General features: G+C 39.3%; 1 protein-coding gene across 3 annotated transcripts; it reads right to left on the bottom strand.

Moving 5' to 3' along the window:
• Nucleotides 1-6,494: 6,494 nt before the first annotated feature.
• LOC113275693 (protein NSP-INTERACTING KINASE 1-like) lies at nt 6,495-11,006 on the bottom strand. 3 transcript variants are annotated; one of them, XM_026525238.1, is made up of 12 exons: nt 10,299-10,998; nt 10,050-10,109; nt 9,799-9,934; nt 9,618-9,689; nt 9,368-9,511; nt 9,204-9,275; nt 9,032-9,091; nt 8,835-8,932; nt 8,429-8,578; nt 7,968-8,309; nt 7,456-7,835; nt 6,495-7,272 (listed from the first exon to the last, which is right to left on the bottom strand). In XM_026525238.1, the coding sequence occupies exons 3-12, from the start codon at nt 9,921-9,923 to the stop codon at nt 6,949-6,951; spliced, it is 1,767 nt and encodes a 588-aa protein (XP_026381023.1). In that variant the 5' UTR covers nt 9,924-9,934; nt 10,050-10,109; nt 10,299-10,998; the 3' UTR covers nt 6,495-6,948. The 3 variants fall into 3 exon arrangements, with proteins under 3 accessions (XP_026381023.1, XP_026381022.1, XP_026381021.1); XM_026525237.1 differs by having other exon boundaries at nt 8,429-8,563; nt 10,050-11,006; XM_026525236.1 differs by having other exon boundaries at nt 10,050-11,001.
• Nucleotides 11,007-24,685: the final 13,679 nt, after the last annotated feature.

Raw genomic sequence — 24,685 nt, 5'->3', positions numbered from 1 at the left:
AATATTGTAGGAGTTTTCTTGTATCTTTATTAACTCCTCGATGAATGCACTTAGTTTCGACTATATGATTACATCTAAACAAAGTTGATATGTTTCCTTTTGTTCATGAAGTATCTCCATGAGAATTTCATTAGGATCCCACTAGTTTTCGTACCTTTGCCAATTTATATTGACGGAAAGGTGGATAATTAATGTGTAGTTCACACTACAAATACATATGGTTTACGGATCATTATGTAAGGGGGAGTGGTTTTCATGTGAGATGAATTATTGACTAAGGGGGAGTGATACATATCACCATAGTATTGTTTTCAAAGTTGTGATACAATTGGACTTTGATGCTGTGTAACAATACTATGACACTATATAAAAATGATTAAGAGAAACTGTTTTCTCATTGTTATAGCCACGGATCCTCAACAACTATGATGCTGATTTGAACACGTTCAGAATCACTGGAGTACTTGGACGTGACGAAGATTTCGAGTAATGTTGAAGAACCAAGGAAATCAAGCATTTGGATGAGAAGCTACAAATTTTATTTATTTTGTAATCCATATGTACTGATAGTTTTGTCACTAAAATTGACAAAAGGAAGATTTTTAGAGCACTGCTCGATCCAAATCGCAAGCGTTGCTATCTCAAGCTTGTTTGTCAAGTTTAGTTGTCAAAAATATAAGTCTTGATTTCTAGTCTACTTATATCTAAGTCTCGGATTAGGACAGAAAGTGTAGTTGAGCATCAGACTTCACGACATTCATCGATTGAAGACGAAGAACTACTAAGGGGATCTTGTGGAACTTCATCAACAAAAGGTATGTGGAGACTTGAACTCATCTATCACTCAAAAGTCTATCTACTCTATCTCCTATTTGAGACAAAAGTAGTATATCTATATAGACTTCGATTATATACATTTGATATTTCGAGCTGAGTTTAACTCGCTTACATATTTCTCGAAATATGTGTTGGTAAGCTTTCGCTTTAACCAAGTTCATATTATATTCTTTACGAAAGTCAAAAGATGATCATGTGAAAATCGCCTTGTAACATCTTACATAATTTTTATGAGACAGTCATTTGATGTAGACTCGGAATGTTGCGTATTGATCATTCGATCACTTGATAATTGTTTTGAAGCTAATAGTTTGTATGAGACAGCTATTCCCGTCTTCCGAGAATGTTTCAATGATTGAAATGAGAGTGTAGAACAGTTAACAATGATTGGATATAATCACAGTATGCGTACTTGCATATGTGTAGTCCAAGACCGGCAATCTAGTATGCATATCCGTATGCGTACTGGTAGTTCAGGTAAAGTCCGGGAGCTATAGTATGGGTACCCGTACGCGTACTGGCAAAGTCAGTTGAACTTCGAGAACTTTAGTATGCGTACCCTTACGTGCACTATATTCAACTGAGTTCGGATGTGAACGACAGTATGCGTACCCGTTTGCATACTGACAAACACAGTCCAAGTCCGGCTACTTAGGTATGCGTACCCGATTGCATACTTGAGTAGGTTATGTTCTAAAATCGTTTTGTTCATGAACTAATACATTTATATATTAAGGAATGCAATCTTTTGCAAACCGTGGCTATAATGTTCATGAATTGATTCGAGTGAATCAAAATCGATTTTGCTTCAATTGTGTCTTGTATACTTTTATGAGAATATAAACAATTGAACAACTTAGAACTAGTTTCATTTGAGTCATTTGAACTAGTTATGGTTAAGATGAATATGGTTGATATGAATATGGCTAACTTCGGTTAACTATTGTTGAGCAAACAAAGGTATAAACGTTTAGGTACGGTTACTCATATTTAAATGAAATCACTTTTCATTTGTGTGTAATAAGCTAAGTTCGATCTAACAAATGAAAGATATTAGCTTGAGTTTAATCAGGTTTTCATCTAACAATGAATATTTTGAATGCTTTGTTACCACGGTAGCATTGATTGCAAACCCTGATTTGAAGACTATATAAGGGAAAACTCTAGCAACTAGGAAACCTAATCCCCACACCTCCTGTGTGATACTAGTTGTGACTAGAGTCGATTTTCCTTTAAACTTAGGTTTTTTCCAAAACCCTGTAGGTTAACGACTTGAAGACTTCATTGGGATTGTGAAGACAGACCCAACTATTTTCTCTGTAATTGCATGTTCTGATCTTGCTGTTTTCTATCGTGATTGAGTACTATCTTCTCTAAGATTTACTCGAGATTTAGTCTCTGATAGGCAAGATAGAAAGTAGTCGCAAACATATTCGTCTCATCGTTTGTGATTCCACAATATCTTGTTTCACCACCATACGATTAAGATTATTGTGAGGTGATTGATATCTCTAGGCTGTTCTTGGGGAATATAAGTCTGGTATATCAATTGGTTCATGTTCACCTTGATTTATCAAAACACAGAACAAAACTCATAGGTATATCTCCAGGAGACAGATTTATCTATTCAATAGACTTTTTTGTGTGTGACAGATTGGTTTATCAAGTCTTCGACTTTGGGTCGTAGCAACTCTTAGTTGTGGGTGAGATCAGCTAAGGGAATCAAGTACATAGAGTCCTGCTGGGATTTAGAGACGTAAGGAGCGCAACTGTACCTTGATCAGTGTGAGATTGGTTAGGGATCAACTACATTCCAGTGCGAAGTTATCTTGGAGTAGGCTAGTGTCTGTAGAGGCTTAATACAATGTGGTGTTCAAATCTGGACTAGGTCCCGGGGTTTTTCTGCATTTCTGGTTTCCTCGTTAACAAAATTTCTGGTGTCTGTGTTATTTTTTTTCCGCATTATATTTGTTAATATAATTGAAATATTACAGGTTGTGCGTAAGTTCAATCAATTGTGAATCCAACCTTTGGTTGTTGATTAAATTGGTTGACACTTGAATATTGGTTTTTGATACCGTCCAAGTTATTTCTTATATTAAATCGGGCTCGCGAATTCCTATTTGTCTGATTCCAGATTGAATTGAGAAATTGAGATATAACTCTTTGATATACTTTTCTTAAGATTGAGTATGACTGTCTAGTTGATTCTCTTGAAAGTATATTGGAGTTAGTCCATACAGATTGCTAAGCGAAATATTGGGTGTGGCTGTTAGACCCCCGCTTTTTCATACACCGATGTTGTGTGATAATTAATTCAACAATGACAATTAGTCTGATTCAATTTGCGCAAAAGCTCGATTAACTGATGGTACCTATGGAAAGAAACTAGACTGTTATTTAGTTTTCGTTATTTAAAGCTTATAGTTGAATTAACACATAGTTATCTTATTGGTAAGTCCTTGCTTATTATATGGTCTCTCTCTTCTGATATAAATCCGTTCAAGAACTTTGAAGACCAGACTATATAAATTCGGTAATTCTGAATCTGTTGATGGAACTATTGATTTGCCATGTTAAACTCCGTTCTGTGAGACGAATCTAATAGTGAAATCAAGTGCAGGTTGTTAATTTTGAAGATTAAGAAGGTTTGAGACTTTGATATTTTGATCTTGGTATTATTATTTATTTAACTCGACCGTCTATGAAAAAAAAGTTATTTATGTTGATAAATATAAGACGTGTGAGATCAACAAGTTGTTGCTTTTGCAAACTTTACTTGCAGAATCAAGATTGATTAATTTTGGTAATCTTGATCAAGGAGTTTCATATCTTATATTTTATTGGTATATATAATGGATCTAAACGGAAGAACCTTGACTCTGAAGTTTAATCATTAATTATCTTTGGCGTGTGATTTGGCAGCAAGTAGTTTCCAATCAGGTTGTTCCTTCCGTTTTTGGAAGGCGCCCTAAAGGATCGGATTGAGGTAGTCTTCACAATGGATTGTGAAGCAACACTTTACAACGGATTCTGTTGAGCGATTCACGTACATGGGACAGATTCGTTGTATGTGCAGGGAAACTGGGTAACTAGGGGTAATTTATGCAGTCTCAACCACACGAGGTTGCGGGTGGTGACTGATGTAACAACTTAATTATGAGAGTATACAAAACTGGATTAGGTCCCATGGATTTTCTGGAAAGCATTTTTCCTCGTTAACAAATATTGTGTGTTTGTGTTATTTACTTTATTCCACATTTATATTATTTAACTTTTATAATTGAAGTAAATATAATTGTACGTTAATCAATATCCTCGAGTGATCATTTAATTTATTCCTTGGTTGGAATGAATATTAAATCCAAGATAGCCTTGTCTAGTTAATATTTAATCTTTATAAGATTCAAGGATCACAGAAGGTTTATCTTAGTAAGTTAAAAAAAAATGAATTGCTGGTGTACTTGGTATCTTCATCTTTTCTGCCTGTTTAGTTTTCTTCCACAATTTGTTTCAGTCTCCTTTAAATCATATGTTTTTTTATTAGGTTTGTCAATGATCACCTGATTACCGGGATTGAATTGGAACCGTTTAATTAGGATCCGATTCCGGGTTCTATAATCATACTCATTAGCTATTTAGATACCCAACGATTTTATCCGATTTAGACCTTGAAATCTTATCAAGTCCAACCATGGGATTTGGTACTCGTTATTCATTCTTTTAGCAAAATTCTAAGTATTTGATAGCTTTTGACTTTAATTTTCTCCTTTTTTTTTTCTTATGTTTAATTTATATAGATTATAAATAAAAGGATAAACTTCTAGAACAATAATTTGGATCCCAAAAACAGAAAGATGTTACTTTTTTGGAAAAAATGTGATAGTTTTCTTAATACCCGTACGGATAGGTACCTAGAGTTTTTATCGGGATTGGTTCTGAGTGCGTTGGTTTATGAAGTGGAGCCGACTTTTATAATCAGTTACGGTTTCAGGCAAATTGGTAATGGGGTGGAACCAAATCCATTATTTGTTTTTAATAAAAAAAATAACTTTATTGATAAGTTAAATTGTTGCAGTGGATTGAACATTTCTGAAAATTCAGTAATATCTTATGGAAAACTCTCATTCAACTCAAAAATACTACAACTAATCTTATCTTTCCTAGCAACAGGGTCTGGAACTCCGTTTCTTAAACGATTTACAAAAAAGTTATAAACAGTTTTGATATTTGTGTAGTCCTCACAACTCTCAAACAATTCGGCTTATTTCGTAGACAAGAAGAACCTAATTTAATTGAGGATGACTCTAGCAAACAACTAGGACACAAAAGTATCAGGAATTGAATTTCCCCGTTGTTTGAGTCACTTTATTTATAAATTTTCAAGAATATGGTTAGCTTTGAATTCAATATGAGATAAGCAAGCACTTTCTCAGTTTAGATGAAATTCTTGTTAGGAATTCATGTAAGCATGTGAGGAGTTTGTCTTGCAATTATATAGATGAATATACGCTATGGTTCAGGGTTCTGGAACCATGTACAATGATAGTTCTTGGAAAATATTCCTTACGAATTTTTAAGCATAATCGTGTTTATTAGACCATGATTCACAAACATGAAGTGATTTAGTGATCAAAGTTATTTTAGAAGTGTTTATAAGAGCTTTAGCAACCAACTCAATTCGTACTGGGTAGCCATGTGTAGGGGTACACACACATATACCAGTTTGTGAATTCAGTCTGCTAAGGTACGTGTACTGGGCATGTGTACCCTTACTCGTTCACGAGAGCTCGGGCCTTTGGGTTACGCGTACCTCCCCCCATTCACGAATTCAGGGCTATCAATGGATGATGGAAAACCAGCTAGCTCGAATGCTCAAAAACATCGTAAGAGAAGTCGTCCTGACAAACGGTTATTTCATATCTACGTGGAAAGCGGTCGAGTGATGAGGTTTCACCCCCTACGGGTCCCTTTCCTTGGCAGTGGAGTCTCTTTGAGTCTTATAAGGTCGAGCTATTACATTCTGCTTTGTACGCATATTGGGTTTGCGTACCTTCCTTGTTTCGGAACTCAAATGTTTATAGTACGTGTACTGGGTATGCGTACCTCCCTGTTCATTATAATGCCAAGCAAATTTCATCTTAAGTAGTGGTATTGTTTTACACAGTGGTATTGTTTTACTCTCAAGATATTAGCTTTGTTATTGTGGTGTTGTGAACAACTAAAACATAAAGTGAAATATTTTCAGAAGTAATTAAGTTTATTTGGTATAGAGATGGAGGTGGAGGAGGAAAGTAAGAGAAAGAAGCCAGAGGCGAAAAATATGGTGTGGCTTTTTACTCATATGTCACGAGAAGTGCCGGATAACTTTTCTATGGGTTTCAGTCCTAGTCAGGTAGAAAGGCTACAGGAGGCACAGGAGCATGCAGAGAGATGGGCACAGAGAAATGAACTGTCGGAAGTAAGAGATTCTGAACTTAAATTGGATGAACTGCAGAGGACATATTTTCTGATTTTACACGAGACAGTCCTTGTTTCAAAGAATATCCGAGGCTATTGGATGTAAATGTTGTCCTCTGCTTAGTTAGCAGAAACTAGAAACATGCTGCAGATATAAATCATTATGTTGTTTTAATCCTTTGTTTAGTGGCTAGATATTGTGGCTACTTCTTTGTTGAATTCAACATTTCAGATGCTGTTTCAATCGCATTCTTAAGTTCATACAAAATCAAAGACGCGTGAAACATAATGCTTCTTCACTTGACTATCAAAAACTTCACATTACATTACCTTACACTCCATCTAATTAATATTGGTCTCCTCTTACCAGACACTGTACATTTATGATTTACTATAACAAAGGACCTTTACTTTTGATCCTCTAATTATATGCCATTACTATACAACAAACACTTCCTGCTAAATTGTCGAATTCATCGAACCGATTTTCAATGGATATACTTCCTCTCTTATTGCTATCAGTGGATGTCGCAATCCGTTTTTCTTTTTCTTTTTTGTTTATCCCTTTCGAATGTCTTGTTTTCTGACTGAAATGAGTGTCAAGATTCTTCATAACAATTTAATCAGTCCTTCGTTTTCTTAAAAGTAATATTACCTGGGGCCAGAGAGTTCCATCGCTTGGACTAGAAGTGAAGAGTCATCTGTGAGATCAGAATATCTCTCTGACGAAGAAAATTCATGAGCTGATCTGCATTTAGTTGATTCAGCTCTTTGAGAAGCTTCCCATTTCTCGGCAAGCCCATCACCTTCGAGCATTCGAACCACTTCGGACATCTTGGGTCTTTGACCCGGAAGGTATTGAGTACATAATAGAGCTACTTGGACAATTTCTTCAAGCTCAATCCGATCATAGTCGCTCTTAAGATCCTTATCCACAAGCATATCTAGCTTCTTTTCTAGGTGAATTTTCTTTACCTGTTGGATGAAGAAGTTGTCCACAGCTTGAGTTAACATAAATCTAAAGATAGTACTCGTGTAACAGGGACGGGAGCCTCACATTTGAAAAATGGTTTTGTGGCCTCAGTTAATTATTTCCGTATTACCTTGCCAACATAGTACTGGAATGACAAAAGAAATAATGGAGGAAGAAATGCATACCCAGTCAAGCATGGCTCCTTTCTGATTTGCGGCCTTGCCGAATTCTAGAGCTCTTTGGCCTGTGATCAATTCTAGAAGAAGGATCCCAAAACCAAAGACATCAGTTTTCTCCGAAGACTGTCCTGTTGAGAGATATTCAGGAGCTATGTGCCCCACAGTCCCCCTTACAGCAGTAGTCACATGTGAATCCTGATGATCCAAAAGCTTGGCTAACCCGAAGTCCCCTACCACAGCCTCACAGTAATCGTCAAGTAATATATTAGCAGCTTTCACATCTCTGTGAATGATTTTAGGATCACATTGCTCATGAAGGTATAGTAGACCCCTACCGGCTCCCAAAGCAATTCTCTTTCTAGTAGCCCAATCCAAAGCTGGCTTTCCTGTAAAAAGCAAGGAAAGACCATATTGATATTAGAAAACTTGGTTCAATTAAACTAAAAAGAAAAACTAAATATTTCAGCTTCACTACTAATACGGTGGGTGAAATCTGGCTTTATGCCTGTTTTAGTTACCTTTTAGGCGGGACGCAACACTCCCATTAGACATATAAGGGTAAACTAGAAGTCTCTCAGAGGATGTCATGCAGAACCCCCACAGCCTTAGAAGGTTTCGGTGCACCGCTAAGCTGATCATTTCAACTTCAGTCTGAAATTGGATCTCACCTCCCGCAGCATTACCATCTTTAAGCCTCTTTACAGCTACAAGAGTCCCATCTTGGAGATACCCTTTATAAACATGTCCAAAACCTCCCTTTCCTATCATGTTTTTGTTATTGAAGTTGTCAGTCGCTATTTGAAGTTCCCTGAAGTGAAATCTCTTCAAGTTTCCCAAGCAAACCTCTTCATGGTGTTGATCTGAATCCACAAAAATGATGTTATCACAAGAGAATGCTCAAACTATAAACTTTTGCAATTTTTGTTACTTCTTAACTACCCAGATAAAAGTACACACACCAACAAAAATAGCAACTAACCATTCACATCGAAGAATATCTGTTTGTTGTATCTTTGCCTCCACCAAAGCAGTAGACCAAATGCGACAATGAGTAGACATAGGCACGCCAAGCTCGATCCAAGAGCAAGGGCCATTTTGTGACTTCGAGATTTTCCTGTTGGTTGAGCACCTAGAGAGTTTGAGATAATTTGAGTTCATTTGAATAATGAAAGAACTAGCACTTGCATTCATGGTTTAAACTACTGTTTGTTTGAACCGTTTTGAACTAAGTGTCAGTCAGCGAGAAGAATGAAAACATTTCAAATTTGTGATGATGGATTTGAGTGATTTACTATGAAGTTTCTTCAGTAACCAAACAACAGCCCAAGTTGTCCATTCTTCTAAAAGGTAAAAACTTGAGGAAATTAGTTGTAGTAAAAACATACTTTGTGAACTGGTCAAATTGTAGATAAGTGGCATTGGTGCTGTCCCAAAGCATTCTTGCTCCGACCCAGTCGCACAGATCAGTGGATTTCCTACGACGCTGACAAAAGAAAGAAAGCAAGAAAAGTTTTAGTTTCATTCTAATTCTTCAAAAGAAGGAACGAAAACCGGAAGTTAAAATCGTTATACGATGACTTACTTGAATGTTCTAGCTGGAAACTTTGGTATAGGGCCACTCAAGTTATTATAAGACAAGTCACTGAGACATTTAGACCAAACAAAATCAGTAACACTACGTAGAAATTTCCATGAAAATGTGAAAAACAACAACAAATTGTATCAATAAAGTATAAGGATGTTAGATAACTTACAGAAAAGCAAGTTGAGTCATGTTGGTTAATGACTGAGGAAATGCTCCAGAAAGACTGTTATTGTTAAGCCTCCTGGGATTAATTCAAAAAACTCATTACCAGATTTGAACCACGAATCAAAACAAGAAGATACAAAATTCGAGTCGATTAAATTTCTAACTTACAAGTATTGAAGACTTTTCAAATGGCTTAAAGAAGTAGGAAGTGAAGCAGTGAAGAAATTATTGGAGAGATCAAGTGTTTGAAGCTTTGACAGCCTTCCAATCTCAAATGGAATTGGACCAGATATGTTGTTGTTCTGCAGTAGCCTGAAACAAGTACAAGTTTGCTTTCAGATAAACATGGCCAAAAACAGTAACACCTACTAATATGATAACTTCAATGCCTGGGATTAAGTTATTTTTTGTCACTTACACAATCTGTAGATTTGTTAAGTTCCCTATGCTTGGAGAGAGAGAACCAGATAAATTCTGACTTGGAAGTCCTCTGCAAGTAATAGCATCACCATTTAAAGCAACTTCATTGATTAAGTACTTGCTTCATTGTAATAAGAGAAATTCAGAAGATGTTGTTGAATTGAATGAGGAACACTTACAATCCAGTGACTAGAAGAGTTTCAGGAGAACAAGTAATCATGGCCCAACTACATGGATCAACAGAATCTCCATCCCAATTATCAAGTAATCCATGAGGATCTTCTAGAGAATTTTTAATACCCATCAAAGCTTGAACTGAAACAACAACAACAACAACAACTCATTTTTGAAAAAAAAAATCATCTCCAATGAAGATAATAACCAAAACCCACATTCAAATTACAAAGAAATTTTGTAAAATTGAAATTACCTTCAAAGTTAACACCCTTAGGAGTTAGCAAAGCATTTGTTGCAGTAGTAAAAACCCAAACTGAAAGCAAAATATAGAGATGTATGACTGGTTTTCTCCTTACTTCCATTGAATTCAAATGAGAAGGTAATATGAAAGAAAAAAGGTGAAACTATGAATGGGTTTCTTCTTCTTTTTCTTTTCTTTTGAGATGAGCTTGGCATAAGCTGCTTTATTACATCACACAAGAGAAAACTTCTTCATGCTTACCATGACACAAATCCACTCACACATATCTTATTGTCAGACCCAAGAAAGAAAAAAAGGAAATGGAAAAGAAAAGAAAAGCAGGTTATAGAGAGAATATCATGCCTGCCACTGGTTCTTCAAAACAACACAAAAGAGTAAGATTTTTTATAGTATAATAAAATGTGGGGGAAGGGAAACAAATCTAGAGAAATGCAAAAGAAAGAAGGATTACAAAGACCTGGGTGTTTCAATCATAACTGTTGTCTACAAAAGGGTATGTGTAGAAGATTAGAGGAGGAAGACAGTATTTATTAGAGAGAAAGAGAGGAGGAAGAAGAATGTTTGTGTTTTTGAATTCATTATTAATATACATGTTTTTTTTTCTATAGTAACAGATTTAAATCAGTATGGTGGGTCAATCAGAATTCTTCTTATACACATTGAGATGGATGAGTGTGTTTGAATGTAAGTTTTTGTTTTTGTTAAACAAAATAAGTTAAAAAGATAAGAAAAAAGCAACAATGGCATCAAAAAGATAGTGAAATATCAAAGTGGGAAAATTGCTTGGCCTGTGAAGGAATCCAACATTCTCTGAGTTTGGCCATCCATTAAACTTTCAATTCCATCTTTTACTATTTTTTTAAATAAAGGAAGTTGGAATCTCAAGAGAATGGGTCTGAGATTGAGATTAGTGTGTGTAGATTTTACTAGTCTTCCAACTTAATTACAATTTTCTAATCTTGCTTTATTGGTTCCTTAACCACTAATGCAATATATCCTCTCCCTAGTCCATTCCTCCATTCTTTCTCTGTCTTTCACTCTTTTTGTACACTAAACCGGACAGTCCTTTGAATAAACAAACCAAAATCACATCACTTTAAAAAGCAAAAGCTGCTGCAAAGCAAATCACACTCACTCACTCTGTTTTTTCTTTCTTTTATTTTTCCTTCTCTCTCTAGAATGAGACCGAATCAACTTGTTTGCATTGAAGTACACAATACATTCACAAATGTATGAAAGACTGTGGCGTGGAGGAGGTCTTCTTTTCTTCTTTTTCTGTACGAATTTAGACTACTAGACTACTTCAATCAATGGTCATTAAATCGGATAACACTCTGGTCTGACTCAGTATGAATCGGCTTGTCGACTGGGTCGAATCGTTTTCTACTCGTAATGATCTTCTGAAACAAGAGGTTGCTTATCAAATTTTGCAAACAAGGTGTCGGGCAGCCAACAATTCTTTGGTCTGAAATCAACCCACCAGAAAAAAATCTCCATTTAATTAATCTGAAATCAAGAAAGAGATGGATCAAAACATCGAATGGCTTATAAATAAATTACATTCCTAGAATATCTAGATGGGACCTTATACGCACAATAGGGACATGAAGTGATGCAGAAATGAACACACATAACCAGTACTTTCATAAATTTGCATACAACCAAAAGAATGATTGTAATGTGGTTAAAAGTAAATTAGACATAACTGTTGATTAGGTTAAAACAACCAACAAAAACGGGAAAAAAAAATTATTTACAGCCAGCTTATCTGTTCTTTTATTTTATCCTTTCCTCAGTGGCAATACAAAACAATGAAATGACTTCAATTATTTTTCATAGATTCTTCAGATTTGTGGCCATAAAATATATATTTCCATCTAAGATTTGCTCCTTTTGTATGTGTATATACTTTCCTTGGCTGCATTCCCTTGTCTTTTATTTTTCGTTGATAAAATACTTTCTTTTTCCTCCTCTTTTCCGTTCAAAAGATTATGTAATGTACATACGTATTTGCACTGTTATATGAACTGTTATTGCCTAGTTAAGGCATCTCATTAGTTGGGATAAAATTATGGACTACGATATAGCTTTTGAATGGGTAGCTAGATTTGTTTTGTCCGAATTAAATACCCTCAAACAGCATACGTGTCAGTCATCCTGTGGAGGAAGCGCAAATAGCACTGAATATTCAAACGGAACACGCAGAGAGAACCGAGAACACGAAGACCTCTGCGTAAGCGGCACAAGACACAAGAGGATAAGGTTATAACATGCTTCAGAAGTGGACTCCACGTAACCACCCTATAAATACCCCTCTCTCCCAAGTGAAGAGGGGTGTGGAAAAACATTTAGAAGAGAATAGGAGAGAGACAAAGAGATAGATAAAGTGTAAGTGAAGTTCCTCCTGCTACGCAGGCTTATATTGGTCTCAAAGTCATTCGACTATTTCTGTAACCCTCACGCATATAATGAAAACCCAATCCCGGAGACAGAGATCTGAGTGAGAATCATATAAGTTAATCGTTTCGTCTATGTTCATACATTTATACTTTATATGTTCAATTCGTTACTTATGGAATATCATGTTCGTACATTTTATACTTCGTCCACTATTTATCTTATTGTATGAGCTAAGGACAATGATTGTAGTTGATGAGACGAGGAAGAGTATTAGAACTCTGATTCAAGGATTCGACATAACCAATCCATTCCCCTCAGGCGCAGCCTATTTACTGTATTGTCATGAGCCTGCACGCATTGTTTGTGAATACTCAGATGACATTGATCCGTGTGTTCACACTACTCACTCCCTTGCTGGAAAATGTGGTCACTCCCCCTATCTTCCCACCAAAGAGCATTTCCCAAACAACGCCAGGTCAGCCGTTGGAGTTTATTAACTCCGTGGGTTCCAAAATTTCACTAGCAGCAAGGGAAAACCAGAAACGTTAACCTTTTTTCAGTGTGCCGCCGTATTGTTGGTTCACACACGTATTTTTCGGCCGTGTTTTTAAAATGCTTATTTTCCTTACTATATGGTTTTATAGTCGCACATTCTGAAATTGCAACACTTATGAGTTTTTGAAACCGTGGCCAAAATTTCCCTATGATATTAGGAACAGTTATATGTGTTCGCGCACAGCGTTTCCATTGGGAAGGATTTGTCCCGGAAGCGCGTGCTCCTCTTGTCACCACTGACATGAGTGGCTAGTTCTTCCTGAGACGGTCGTTCCTAGAGGGACAATACATGTTGGCGTATGAGTGGTGTTTGGTCTTCGGTGCTGGTTGGCCCCCGTTTCACGCGGCGACAACTAGCCCGATTACCTCTTTAGCTTTCTCCTCAGTCATCCGAGAGAAAGAATAGTTTGGTCCCCTGTGCTTAGCTGCCGAAAAGTTATCGACTATTGTCCCTTATAACAGTGAACATGTGAAACCATCCTAGCATATGTGAAACCATCTTAACATGTGACTCCTCCATGTAGCCCTGCTTGATCTGGGCAGGGATAAAGTGGGAATGTTATTTTACCGATCTCGAATGCGTAAACCCAACTAAAATGGTGGGACCACTTCCTGTTCCACCCGCGGCACGGAAGGTGCCAATGACTTATTATTGTCTCCGACAGGTGAGCCGGTGTAGAAACTTAACCATATCTTGGAGATAAGATCTTTAAGAGAAATTATCTCTGCCCAACCTGGTACTTGCTACTGGAAAATGGGTTTTGGATATTGGATATTGGATTAGGAATAATTATATTTATTCATTTGAAAGTGGTGACACAAATAACTATCACCGACCCAAATAACTATCACTAATAATAAGAGACGCGAATACTTTTTCAACATCCTACTTCTAAAATTCCATTGTGCAGATGTTGTCCAAAGCGCTTGTTCTCAGCTTGCTGTTTTAATAAACCTAAAAGATAACAATAGAAATTCGAAAAGAAAATTTTTTTTAAAGGAAATTGCTTTGGCGCATAATAGTTCCCCACCACGTCAATGGGTAACGCTTACAGACTTCACTTTAGATTTCAATCATCACCCTTAATTCTAGAAATCAACTTGGGACATTAGTTACTTTATCCTTAGAGCACGTCGTATGATAAAAAAATTGCATCTATCAACTCAACATTTGGTGTGATTAATAACTTTTCCATAGTCTACGTAATGTGTACAGCTCGGAGGATCGAATGCTAAGTAGTATTGATACCTCTATTGAACTGATAATGCTAAGTAATAAAAGATATCCAAGATCACAATAATAACAAAGAACACTAATGTAATATAAATGCTACTAAGTTATCATGAGACACAAGAGACTACGTGATTCGAATTTTGTCTACGTCCACGGGGTAATGAGTGATTTGTTTGTATTAAGTTGTGGTGGTTACAAAGATCTTAAATGCTTCCCAAAGTAATAGAGGGAACTCAAATTGAAGTAAATACTTAAGTTCTAAACATTAATGAGGTATAAGCTTAAGACTAGATCTTATTCTCCTAAATATTAATGCCCTTAATTTGTTGGTGAAGCTTGGTATTTATAGCTCCTTCTGCTCCAAGTATATCTTTGTTTTCTTTGGATCGATCGTTCCCTGATATACCTTCCGTACAAATGGTACATTCGTTCACCACGCGCTTTCTCCAGTCGGACTCTGCCACCTTAGCTGACCCACGTTCCTTCGAGAACTTCCCAGCCTCAGTACAGATTGTACCTTCGTTCACCGCTAGCCTTTGCCAGTAAGATTCCGCCACATCATATCTCTCCACGTGCTCTGGTTATGCGTGTAGATAAGAGATTTGTGCATTTAATGCTGATTACATATGTTATCTACCTCTGTCCCTTCGCCAGCTGCCTCTCTATAAACTAGGCTTTATTGTCTCCATCTTGGCCTTCGAGGTATCCCTCTTTAGGATGAGATAAATTAGATCTGCGAAGGTATCCTCTGCTACTCAGGTTTCTCTGTATAGCTAGGGCTACACAGTTATCCTGTACATGACCACTAAGATCGTGACACGTGCTCCGTGGAATATTGGTATTCACAGTTTTCCCTTTTCTTTCATAATCTACCATTGTTGATGGTGGTTTTTAGTTCAGAGCTAATTGCATTTAATGTGCCGTCACTCTGCAAAGAAACGGATCCATGTAAAAGTGATGAGTGTCCAACCTCTTCATTGGCGCATTTATTGAGCAACTCAATATTTTCTTATAAAATTTACCCAGACTGGTGCATGTAGCAACAATCCCAGATATTCTGTAAATTTTGGCACCTTGCCTGTATTAATCAGTTAATATAAGTTTCTTTGAATGCTCTTTGTGCTATTTTCCCCGGTTGAACCCTTAATGTTGATATGGCATGAAAATTTGTGTTCACTCGCAGCAGAGTAACACAAATTTCCAAGTATCAAGGATAAGTTCTTTGCATAAAGTATTCAATCAGAAAGCATACTGCTCTCTGGCAATGAACTTGAAGAACTATGTGTCAACACATAGAATTCAATCAATTTTGTGATAATTCACAAGATTCAGATATTACCCTGACTAAATTGCAAAAATTAGGGTTTTGCGCCTTGCGCAGTATATCAGACCTTGCCCGTCGAAATTAAGCCTAGGCAAACTAGGTAATTAAATCCGCCACGGATTAGTGGGCTCAAAATCTTGCCCAGAATCAGAAAAAAAAGAAATAAATGAGTCGCAGAATAGGAGCAGCAGCAAAGAAAGTCGTGGCCATGCCTTAGGCCAGCCGACGCCATTTTCCATTGGCCAGGCCCCATGTTGCCAAAACCGGCCCTATTTCCCTCGGACAATCAAGTCGCCTTAAATCCGCCACACGCACATAAGTTGTGGTTGGGCCAATATTTTCCGTCCCTATTTCCCATCGACCAATCAGGTCGCTTTAAACTTTCTACATCCACGTTAGAAGTGTGGACACGCCCATGCTTGGCCGACCTCTCTTATGTTGACCAATCATGTTGATCTAAACTTGCCACAATATTAAAAGAGGCAAAAGTGTGCCAGAGGGTGATAAAGCCAATTGGTTTCCCAAAAATCGCACCAACATGCCGATGGCATGCTAAATGCACCATTCCGATCCGCATGCTAATGGCATGCCAAACATGCCATGCCGAGCCGATGCGCTAAACGTGCATTCCAAAGGTGCTACTTTTCCGCAGTAGCATGCCGAACATGGCAACATACCATAAATAGCGCACCTACGTGCCAACGCACCTTCTGTTCATAGCCAATGCCATAACAGACTTCAACATGGTTCTCCTATCCAGTAGCACGACCTTGCTCTAGTAGCGATGGATGAAACCCTAATTTCTAGTCGTGGCGTAAATTATGCCACTTCGGGCCTCACAACATGCCACGAGCCGTGTAGACTTAGGAAACCCTAATAAAGGCGTCATACCATAGCCACTCGTGGCAATACTTGCTCATGTGGACATTTCCACATGATGGCCTGGCTATGGTTCCTTTGGCGTGGCTCTGGCATCACTTGCACAAAACGCCATTGTGCCGCGGTCACATGCCGCATGTGCTAATTAGGGTTTCGACATGCCAAACCCTAATTTTGTCAAAGTTACTACGCCAACCAAGCCAAATAATGTTCCACAGAACATTGGGATTGATGTGGATACTAGAACTGATGTTGCCACACCACACTTGAGTACAACACCAATGTGCCAAAATATGGCGGCCATGGCTACGCCAAGAGCCACTTTCCCATTGTGCTACTGGCATGCGCTGACCATGCCACCGTGCCACTGGCATGCGCTAAAAGCGCCACTACACCATTAATATGTATCAATGGCGCCACTGTGCTATTGACAGGTGCCAACAGGATGTGGCCATAATCAATGGCCACCCTTTCTCATGAGATACAATCTTAGCCGTCCAAATTCGCCATGGAATTGACAGACCTGTGTCAAGTTTCTGGCAACCAGCCAAGACAATTCTAATAGCATCACGTGCTATTTTCCTGTGGTAAGTATCTTGACTCTGACTTGCCACACGTAGCAGATTGCTACACGTTTTCCACGAAACACTCGAGACATCAAACATGTCACAAACCGGGGGATACTCATCAGGGTATTGGTCTGACGGTTTACAGCGTGCGGCGTGCAACACGCCCATTATAAGAAAGTGTCAGGAAACAAGGCAGTTAGTGGTGGCAAGAAGTAATGGGTGTAAACAAATCTGTTTCCTTCATCGTGGAAGCGTGGTTTCTGGCAGTTACGCTCCACTCTTCCATCACTCAATCACTCCCACTTCCTACAAGACCAGGGTGCGTTAAATTATGACTTGTATAAATAGGTTTCACCTATTTCTACCAAACAACAAGTTTTGGTGAGAACAACAACACAGTATCCAGAAAAACACCAAAGAACTAATAGCTTACATTCCGCAAGCCAGTTCCAAATTTTGATACAAGTCATAAAATAGCCACACCTTCAGAATTAACCATTCTGGTCTCAGCACCTTATTCGCTTCCCTCCCTAAGACCAACCCTTCTCCTTCACTTTGTGACTGAAGCAAGACTGGAACGACCATTTCTTGGTTTAGGTCAGGATTGTACAGATTTATCTTCGAATCTAAAGTACTCCCGTGCAGTGCATTTGCTTTAGGTTTAGACTAATTTCTCATCCACACACCCAAATTTACCAAAACCAGCAGAAACAGTTTTCACCCATAAACAACCATCTGGTAGGATTGGAAGAAAAACTCTCGTAATGCCGCCATTTTTGCATGTACCGATTGGGTGGTCCCCACATGTCTTTTCATGGAATAACTTCCCCTTGAATTTCGGGACATCCAAATTTTTGGATTCTCCAGCCGCCTAGAAGAAGAGAATAAAGAGAAGGAATTTCATTAACTTTCTCTTCTCCTCTCGAACTGTCGCTTTCTCACCCTTTCTCAGAGATTTCTTCTGTCTCATTTTCTTTCAACTGCCGACTTCCAAAAGCTCTTGACCTTAGCACTTCAACTGCCATATTCAGGTTAGTAAAATTTTGCTCTGTTACTGTTGCTTTTCGTATTTTCCATGCCTGGTTCTGTCTTCCCTTTTTTGGTTATTCGAAGTGGTTGTTGTATTTGCATGTAAGAATTTCAATTCTCTTTTATTTCTTTATGTTGTATGGTAACTTGGGTTTGTTCTCATTTCGTATTTCAACAATGATTGTGCCATGATTGTTCTTCGTCTGCAACTCTTCTTATCATGTTGAATCATCCTCTGTTTCGCTCCATAAAAGAATTGTGTTGTTTCCTTTGGTTGGTTTAAGCAAACCCATGCCCAAAGTATGTTTGTCTTTGCCCCCAACTTTTTTTTGGGTCGACTGTAATTTTGATCCGCCATTGTTGATGGATTGTTCTTCCTGTTGATGTTAGGAATCATGAGACTCCCGAAGAAGCATGTGCGTAGAGATCCAAAGCCTAGGTTGTCTACTGAGCCACCTCCGCGGATGGATCATCCTGATGCTACGCCTTCCCCACCTCCTGAGGACGTTGAGGTACCTGCTGGTACTGAGATGGCTGTGGTCCCTGAAGTTGAGGAGGTTTCTTTGAAGATCTTCCTCCTCCTCCGCCTCACTATGAGCTTCAAAGGCTGCAACTGCGTGACAAAGATAGATACACTCACTTGTCCTTAGATGAGATTACCAAGTATTTTCGCCTCCATAAATTTGAGATCTCCTTTGTCAATGGTCCTGATGTTCCCATCGAGTCCTTAATACGGGATTTTTCTTACGATGAGAACAACCTTTTGATCAGTGTTGGCCAGTTGGCCGCGGGTATGCTTCTTCCTTTGTTTAGTAGAAAGGATCCTTTCTACTATAACGTTTTATCTACCAGGGATGACCCAACGAACAAGACTCAGGTCCTTGGAGTCATGCAATACACTGGTAATTATTGGCTTACCCTTCGCGAGTGTTGGTACCGTAGCAAAGAAAAGACTACTATGAAGTCTTATGACCCTTTTGCTGCTGGGAGGTCTAAGCAAGAGGATTACACCGTACCAACTAACAATGCTATATATGTTGATGTTATTCAGAAGAGTAACCTTCTTCCTTGGAGTGTTGGCCCCCTTCGTATCCATGTTACTGCTAAGCAGATTAGGGAAGGTAACAGCCTTCCTCTGTTGGAGGCGATTGATAGGACCGGTTTGAATGTTATCCCTTATTCTGCTAAGATGCCTTTGCCGAAGCCTGACCATATCCATCTTGATCATGATGATCGTTGGGTTCGTACTCCTATGTGTGATGGGTCCTTGGACCTATGGTTTTACTAACGCGGATCCCAACATCCCTCGTACAACTTTCTTCTTGCCTGGGAAGTATGATGGATATCATCCTTGGGTTTTCAACCCTGCTGCTTCTCATGAGGTAACCTTCACTTCCTTTGGAGGTTCTTCATTTTATTCCTTTCTTTGCAGTCTTTGTTTGTTATTCTGATGGATTTCTTTTGTAGTCTTCCTCTGCTTCTTCTGCTGGAACTGCCCCGGGTTCTGCTGCAAAGGCTGCTCGGGGCTCTGTTGGTAACTCCGTAGCCACTAGGACCAGGAAAAAAAAGGCTTCGGCTGAAGAAGATACGCCAACACCTGCAGAGGTAAGGATTATATCCTAGCCACGTAGTTTTGCTTGTATGCTTCCTATTATCTTTCCCTTAATCCTTGGCTTGCGCATGTGTTTTTCTACAGTCTTCCAAGAGAAAAGGCAAGTTGAAGGTTGTGATTGATCTTGAGGAATCCTATGAGGATCCTAAGGCTGACGAGGAGGAGCCGGATGACGAATATATGGAGGACGTTGAGGATACTGGCCTTAGCCCTCATCTGGACGATATTGAGGAAGATATTTTCAAGAATATCCCCGGTCCTATCTGTGATGGATCTGTGGAGGGTGAGAACCTCCCAGCTGGTGGTGATGCTTCATTGGGGAGCCTGGTTAGTGTTCAAGCTCCGACTTCTACTTTGTTGACAAAGGTACCTTCGTTTTCTGCTCCTGGTGATTTGCAACCTGTTGCCTCGGCTGCTACTGATGCTGTAGTGGTGTCTTCCAAGAGTCTTTCATCATCTTCTGCCACTTCGCTCCAATCGAGTGGCTCATTTGCGAAGGGTGTTGCTCTGGTGGTGAGGGTTAGTAGTTGAGACACTCAGCCGAAGAAGAAGGTTGTGATTTCACTGTCTAGATTCTCCTTCAATGCTACGCCCACCTCATTAGGGAGCGCTCAGTCTGTTTCTACTGCTCCTGTTAGCAAGGTTGTCGGGCCTCCTCCTTCGTCACCAGATTGGACTGTACTGGAAATATTCTTTCTGTTGGTGATATGGACTTAGTTGGTGCTCAAGATTTTTATTCGGTTCCCATATCGTCCACCATGTCGTCTCTTCGTCGTGGTGAGGGTTCAATACTCGTGCCCCATGCTCGCTCTCAAGCGATTGGTGGAGTTGTTGCTGAGTCTGAGAAGGGTAAGATGTCTGAGAGCTTGAGCCTTGGGAGTTCTGACGATGCTATCCTTGAAGCCATTCTTCGAGATTCAAAGGGTCCCTTTTCTGCGGAGGTTGATCGTCACCAACTAGCTGGTTCTTTGGAGGTAGCTTCGCAGTTAGATGTTCTGTCTGCTCAGTATCGCGTGGCTAAGAATCTATTCTTTGACCCCGACTGCATTCGCTCTAGTCAGAGCTTTGGTGAAATCCGCAGGGGTAGCATCCAAGAGATGGAGGCCTTCATGGACACCTACGCTGATTTCCTTCCTTGTCTTTCGTTGTTCTCAGTAAGTGATTCTTACCTTATTGTTTCATGCTTTGTTTTGAACCTCCGTCTATTCTTATGTTTCGTTGTTTGCAGCTTTGCAAGCAAATCGATGTTGGATGTACCTTTTTCAAGTTCTACAGGGCTAAGTGTACTCACTTGAGTGCTCTGTTGGAGAGTGCTCGTCACGACTATGCCTTTGCTAGTGCACGACAACATTCTTCCAGTGGTATTGCTTCTGCTGCTAGAGTATCTTCGTTGGAGGATGATCTGAAGAATAAAACTCAGAGATTCTTGGGGGATTTCTTGTTGTCTCTTTAGAGAGCTAACAATGCTGCTAAAGTTGCCGAGGATGGGCGCAAAGCTGCTGATTCTTCTCTGGTTGTTGAGTCCTCCAAAGCCATAGGTTCGTTTCTTCTTTATCTTCGTTTTCATTTTTGTTTGGTTGCATAGTCCCGAGACAACCTATGTCTACCAGCTGGTAGCTCTAGTGAGCTTAGACATCTCCGAGAGCAGGTACCCAAGTTGACCTCCGATGTTTGGTATTATCAGAAGAAGTCTGACAGGTTGATGAACGTAACTGTTCATAACGAGGCCCAAATCTCTCTTGAATCTGCTCATAATGCAGATCTTGTGAAGCAGATGGCTTTGCTCCGTAAAGAATATGACGAGGCCCTTAAATGGAAAGAAGGTCTCATTTTAAAGCAAAAGGAGGATATTGCCTTAGTTGAGAAACGCCTCTCTGCCCAATAAATTATCCATAAAAAGTACTCCCTCCGTCCTATTTTAGATGAAGGGGAAGGGGTTTTTTTTAGTACCAAAGTAGATGAAGGTTTCCATAATTTTCACACTTTCTTCCTAATTTGACCCTGTATTGGAATCAACCACTAGAAACAAGGAACAAAAAACTAGGAGATTTAAATATTTTAACGATTATTATTAAGGGATATATACGGAAAAAATTAATCTCTTTTAATTTTCTTAATCTACGTGAAAACACCTTCCCCTTCATCTAAAATAGGACGGAGGGAGTATCATGCATATTTCAAAGATGCATGTGCTTCCTTGGCTAAGGTTACTGTAGAGCGTAATATTTTGTCTTCTGAAGTCTATTCTCTTAAGTATAGACTTGTTGAGGCTGTATCCGCGTCTTCTTCCATGTCCCGTGCATCCTTGGTAAAGATATTGGAAGAGTTAGAGAATGTTTACCAAGTTTTATCCTTTGAGAATGCTTCGCTCCGGATTGATGTTGAGGATCTCCGGACTGAACGAGATACCCTTGAGGAGGATATCGAAGCCGCTGAGGATGACCTTGTTGAGGCCCAGAATAGTTTAGAATAATCGTTTAGCCATTCCAGAGGTAGCTTAGGGTTCTTATATTCCAGCATCATTCTTTGTGCCCTTTGCTGCCTTTTCTCATTACTTACACCCTTCGTATTCGCAGGTCTCCAGAAGCGGCTGGTGGGTGCAAATGCCAAGATTAACCGTCTTGAAAGCCAAATATCTTCATTGGAGATATATCGTCAGTTTGATGTTGCCGCTAAGTTTAAGGATGACTCTCTCCAACATGCTAATGATCAGCTTATCACTCAGATGATGGAGCTTCGTCGAAAGTCAGCTTCGGATCTGGAGGCTCAGTCCTCCCATATGGAGGTGCAATTTGAGAGTTCGACCATTGACTACATCAATAATGCCTCTACGGAATCTGAGCTCCAAGCTGAGGGAGTTGTGTTTCCTCATCTTCCTTACCCTTTATTCTGTCGTATCCGGCTTAGTTTAACCAGACTCTTTGTTGTACTATGCCCTCAGTTTAGGTTCCCTTGTGTTGTCTCATTTCTTTGAAACAATGCTTTGTGATGGTTTGAACCTTCTTTATCTGCAAATTTTAAGACATGTCAGTCGTGTTTTGGTAACATTATTATTTTACCTATGTTACTGCGTGTATATTTTTGTTTGTAGACGTATTGTGTCTAATCGATTGCACAATCAAGTTACCACAAGGTGCTAAGGTAAGTTAAACCTTTGGTGGAACATTCATCGTCCTACCTAAGTATCCTTTGGCTAGAAAGTACCGTGGTGGCGAAGGTTCCTACGTGGGCAATAGTTTTCCTGTAACCCTACGCGTTCAGCGTGAAGACTGCTTTACTTCGACAAGGTATCTCTATAGGGGATATCTTACTTTTTCTTATTTCCTCATGAAGGGAGTTATTGCCCCGAAGATCCGAGTATTGACATATGCGCAGTTATGTCTTTCCTTGTCTCATCGTCAATCCTGACGGAGGGTGTCTATTCTAACCCAATTATATTAACCAAACTAACTTTTTAGAAAAAAGTTTCGTTTATTGATTAGTAAGGTTCATAATACCTTTGATCAGGGATAGAACATGGTGGGTCATGGCCCATTCCTTTCTTCTCCTGAGTAATCACCATTCTCTTACGAGTAGTACTTTTTTAGGTACATTGCATTCCAAGGGTGTTGTAATACTTCACCTTTTGGGGTCCTTAGGTAGTAAGACCTTTTTCCGGCGACGTCGTGTATGATGTAGGGCCCGTCCATGTCGGAGCTAGCTTGCCCCACTCCTTCTTTCTTTGATATGGTGGTATCTGACGTAGCACGTATTGCTCGACCAAAAAGTTCCTAGGAATGATCCGTTTGTTGTATTCCCGTGCTAGCCTTCGTTGGTAATTTTGCAAAGATACTTCTCGTCTTTCTTCAAGATCATCCAGCTTTTCCAACATCAAGTCTGTTGTTAGATTCTTCTCCCATGCCTCTGTTTTTTTTTGTTGTTGGAAGTATCATCTCCGTTGGGATAACTGCTTCATCTCCGTGGGTCAGTAAGAATGTAGTTTCTCCCGTAGCTGACCTTCTGGTAGTTCGATAGGCCCATAAGACGTTGTGCAGTTGTTCGCACCATCTCTTCTTGTATGATCCTAGCTTCTTCTTCAAGTTCATTGCTATGGTTTTGTTGGTCGCCTCCGCTTGTCCATTTCTCTTAGGATATATTGGAGTGGACTTGTTCTTCTGAATGTTGAAAGTATCAAAAAACATGTCGATGTTTTTTCCTTGCAGCTGCTTGCCATTGTCAGAGACTATGGCGGCTGGTATTCCAAACCTGCATATGATTTGCTCAAATAAGAATTTAAATACATCTGTGTCTCTAATTCTTGTCAAAAGTTTTGCTTCCACCCACTTGGTGAAGTAATCCGTATCCACAATGAGGTACTTCCTTTTTGAGGTTCCCTCTATCAAGGGTCCAACAATATCAACCCCCCATTTGACAAACGGCCAAGGGATGATGACCGAATTAAGATCTGTTGCTGGTGCTTTGATCTTTGTGGAAAAGCGTTGGCATCTCTCACACCGCTTAGCCACGTTCTTCGAGTCTTCGTCCATGCTTAGCCAGTAGTATCCTTGCATTTTGGCTTTGACCTCCAAGGACCTTCTTCCGCTATGATTGTCGTCATCTCCACTGTGTATATCGTGGAGTATTATCCTCCCTTCGGTTGGTGAGGGGCACCGCATTAGAGGTCCTAGAAACGACCTTCTATACAGTATTCCATCACGAAGGATGTACATTGCTGCTTTTGATTCGAGTTTTCGAGCTTCTTTAATATCGGCAGGTAAGGTACCTTTGTCGAGATACTGGTGAATTGGAATCCTCCAATCATCTTCCGCTTCTTTTTCGTTGCCTTCATATGATATGGATTGATCTTTATCGGACTCTTTAGCTTTTTTATCTGATTCTCTTATTTCTTCGTCTTCTTTTTCTTTATCTGCTTCTCTCATGGCTCAATTTTGAACGACGAAATCCTCCTCAACACCTGAGATAAGTCATTTTATCGAAGGTTCATATATCCTTCTAATTTGTACGGCGGTGGTGTTTCTATACCTT

Source organism: Papaver somniferum, chromosome 4, assembly GCF_003573695.1.
Source record: "Papaver somniferum cultivar HN1 chromosome 4, ASM357369v1, whole genome shotgun sequence".
NCBI classification, from domain to species: domain Eukaryota; kingdom Viridiplantae; phylum Streptophyta; class Magnoliopsida; order Ranunculales; family Papaveraceae; genus Papaver; species Papaver somniferum.
This window is presented reverse-complemented; position numbering and strand designations above follow the sequence as displayed.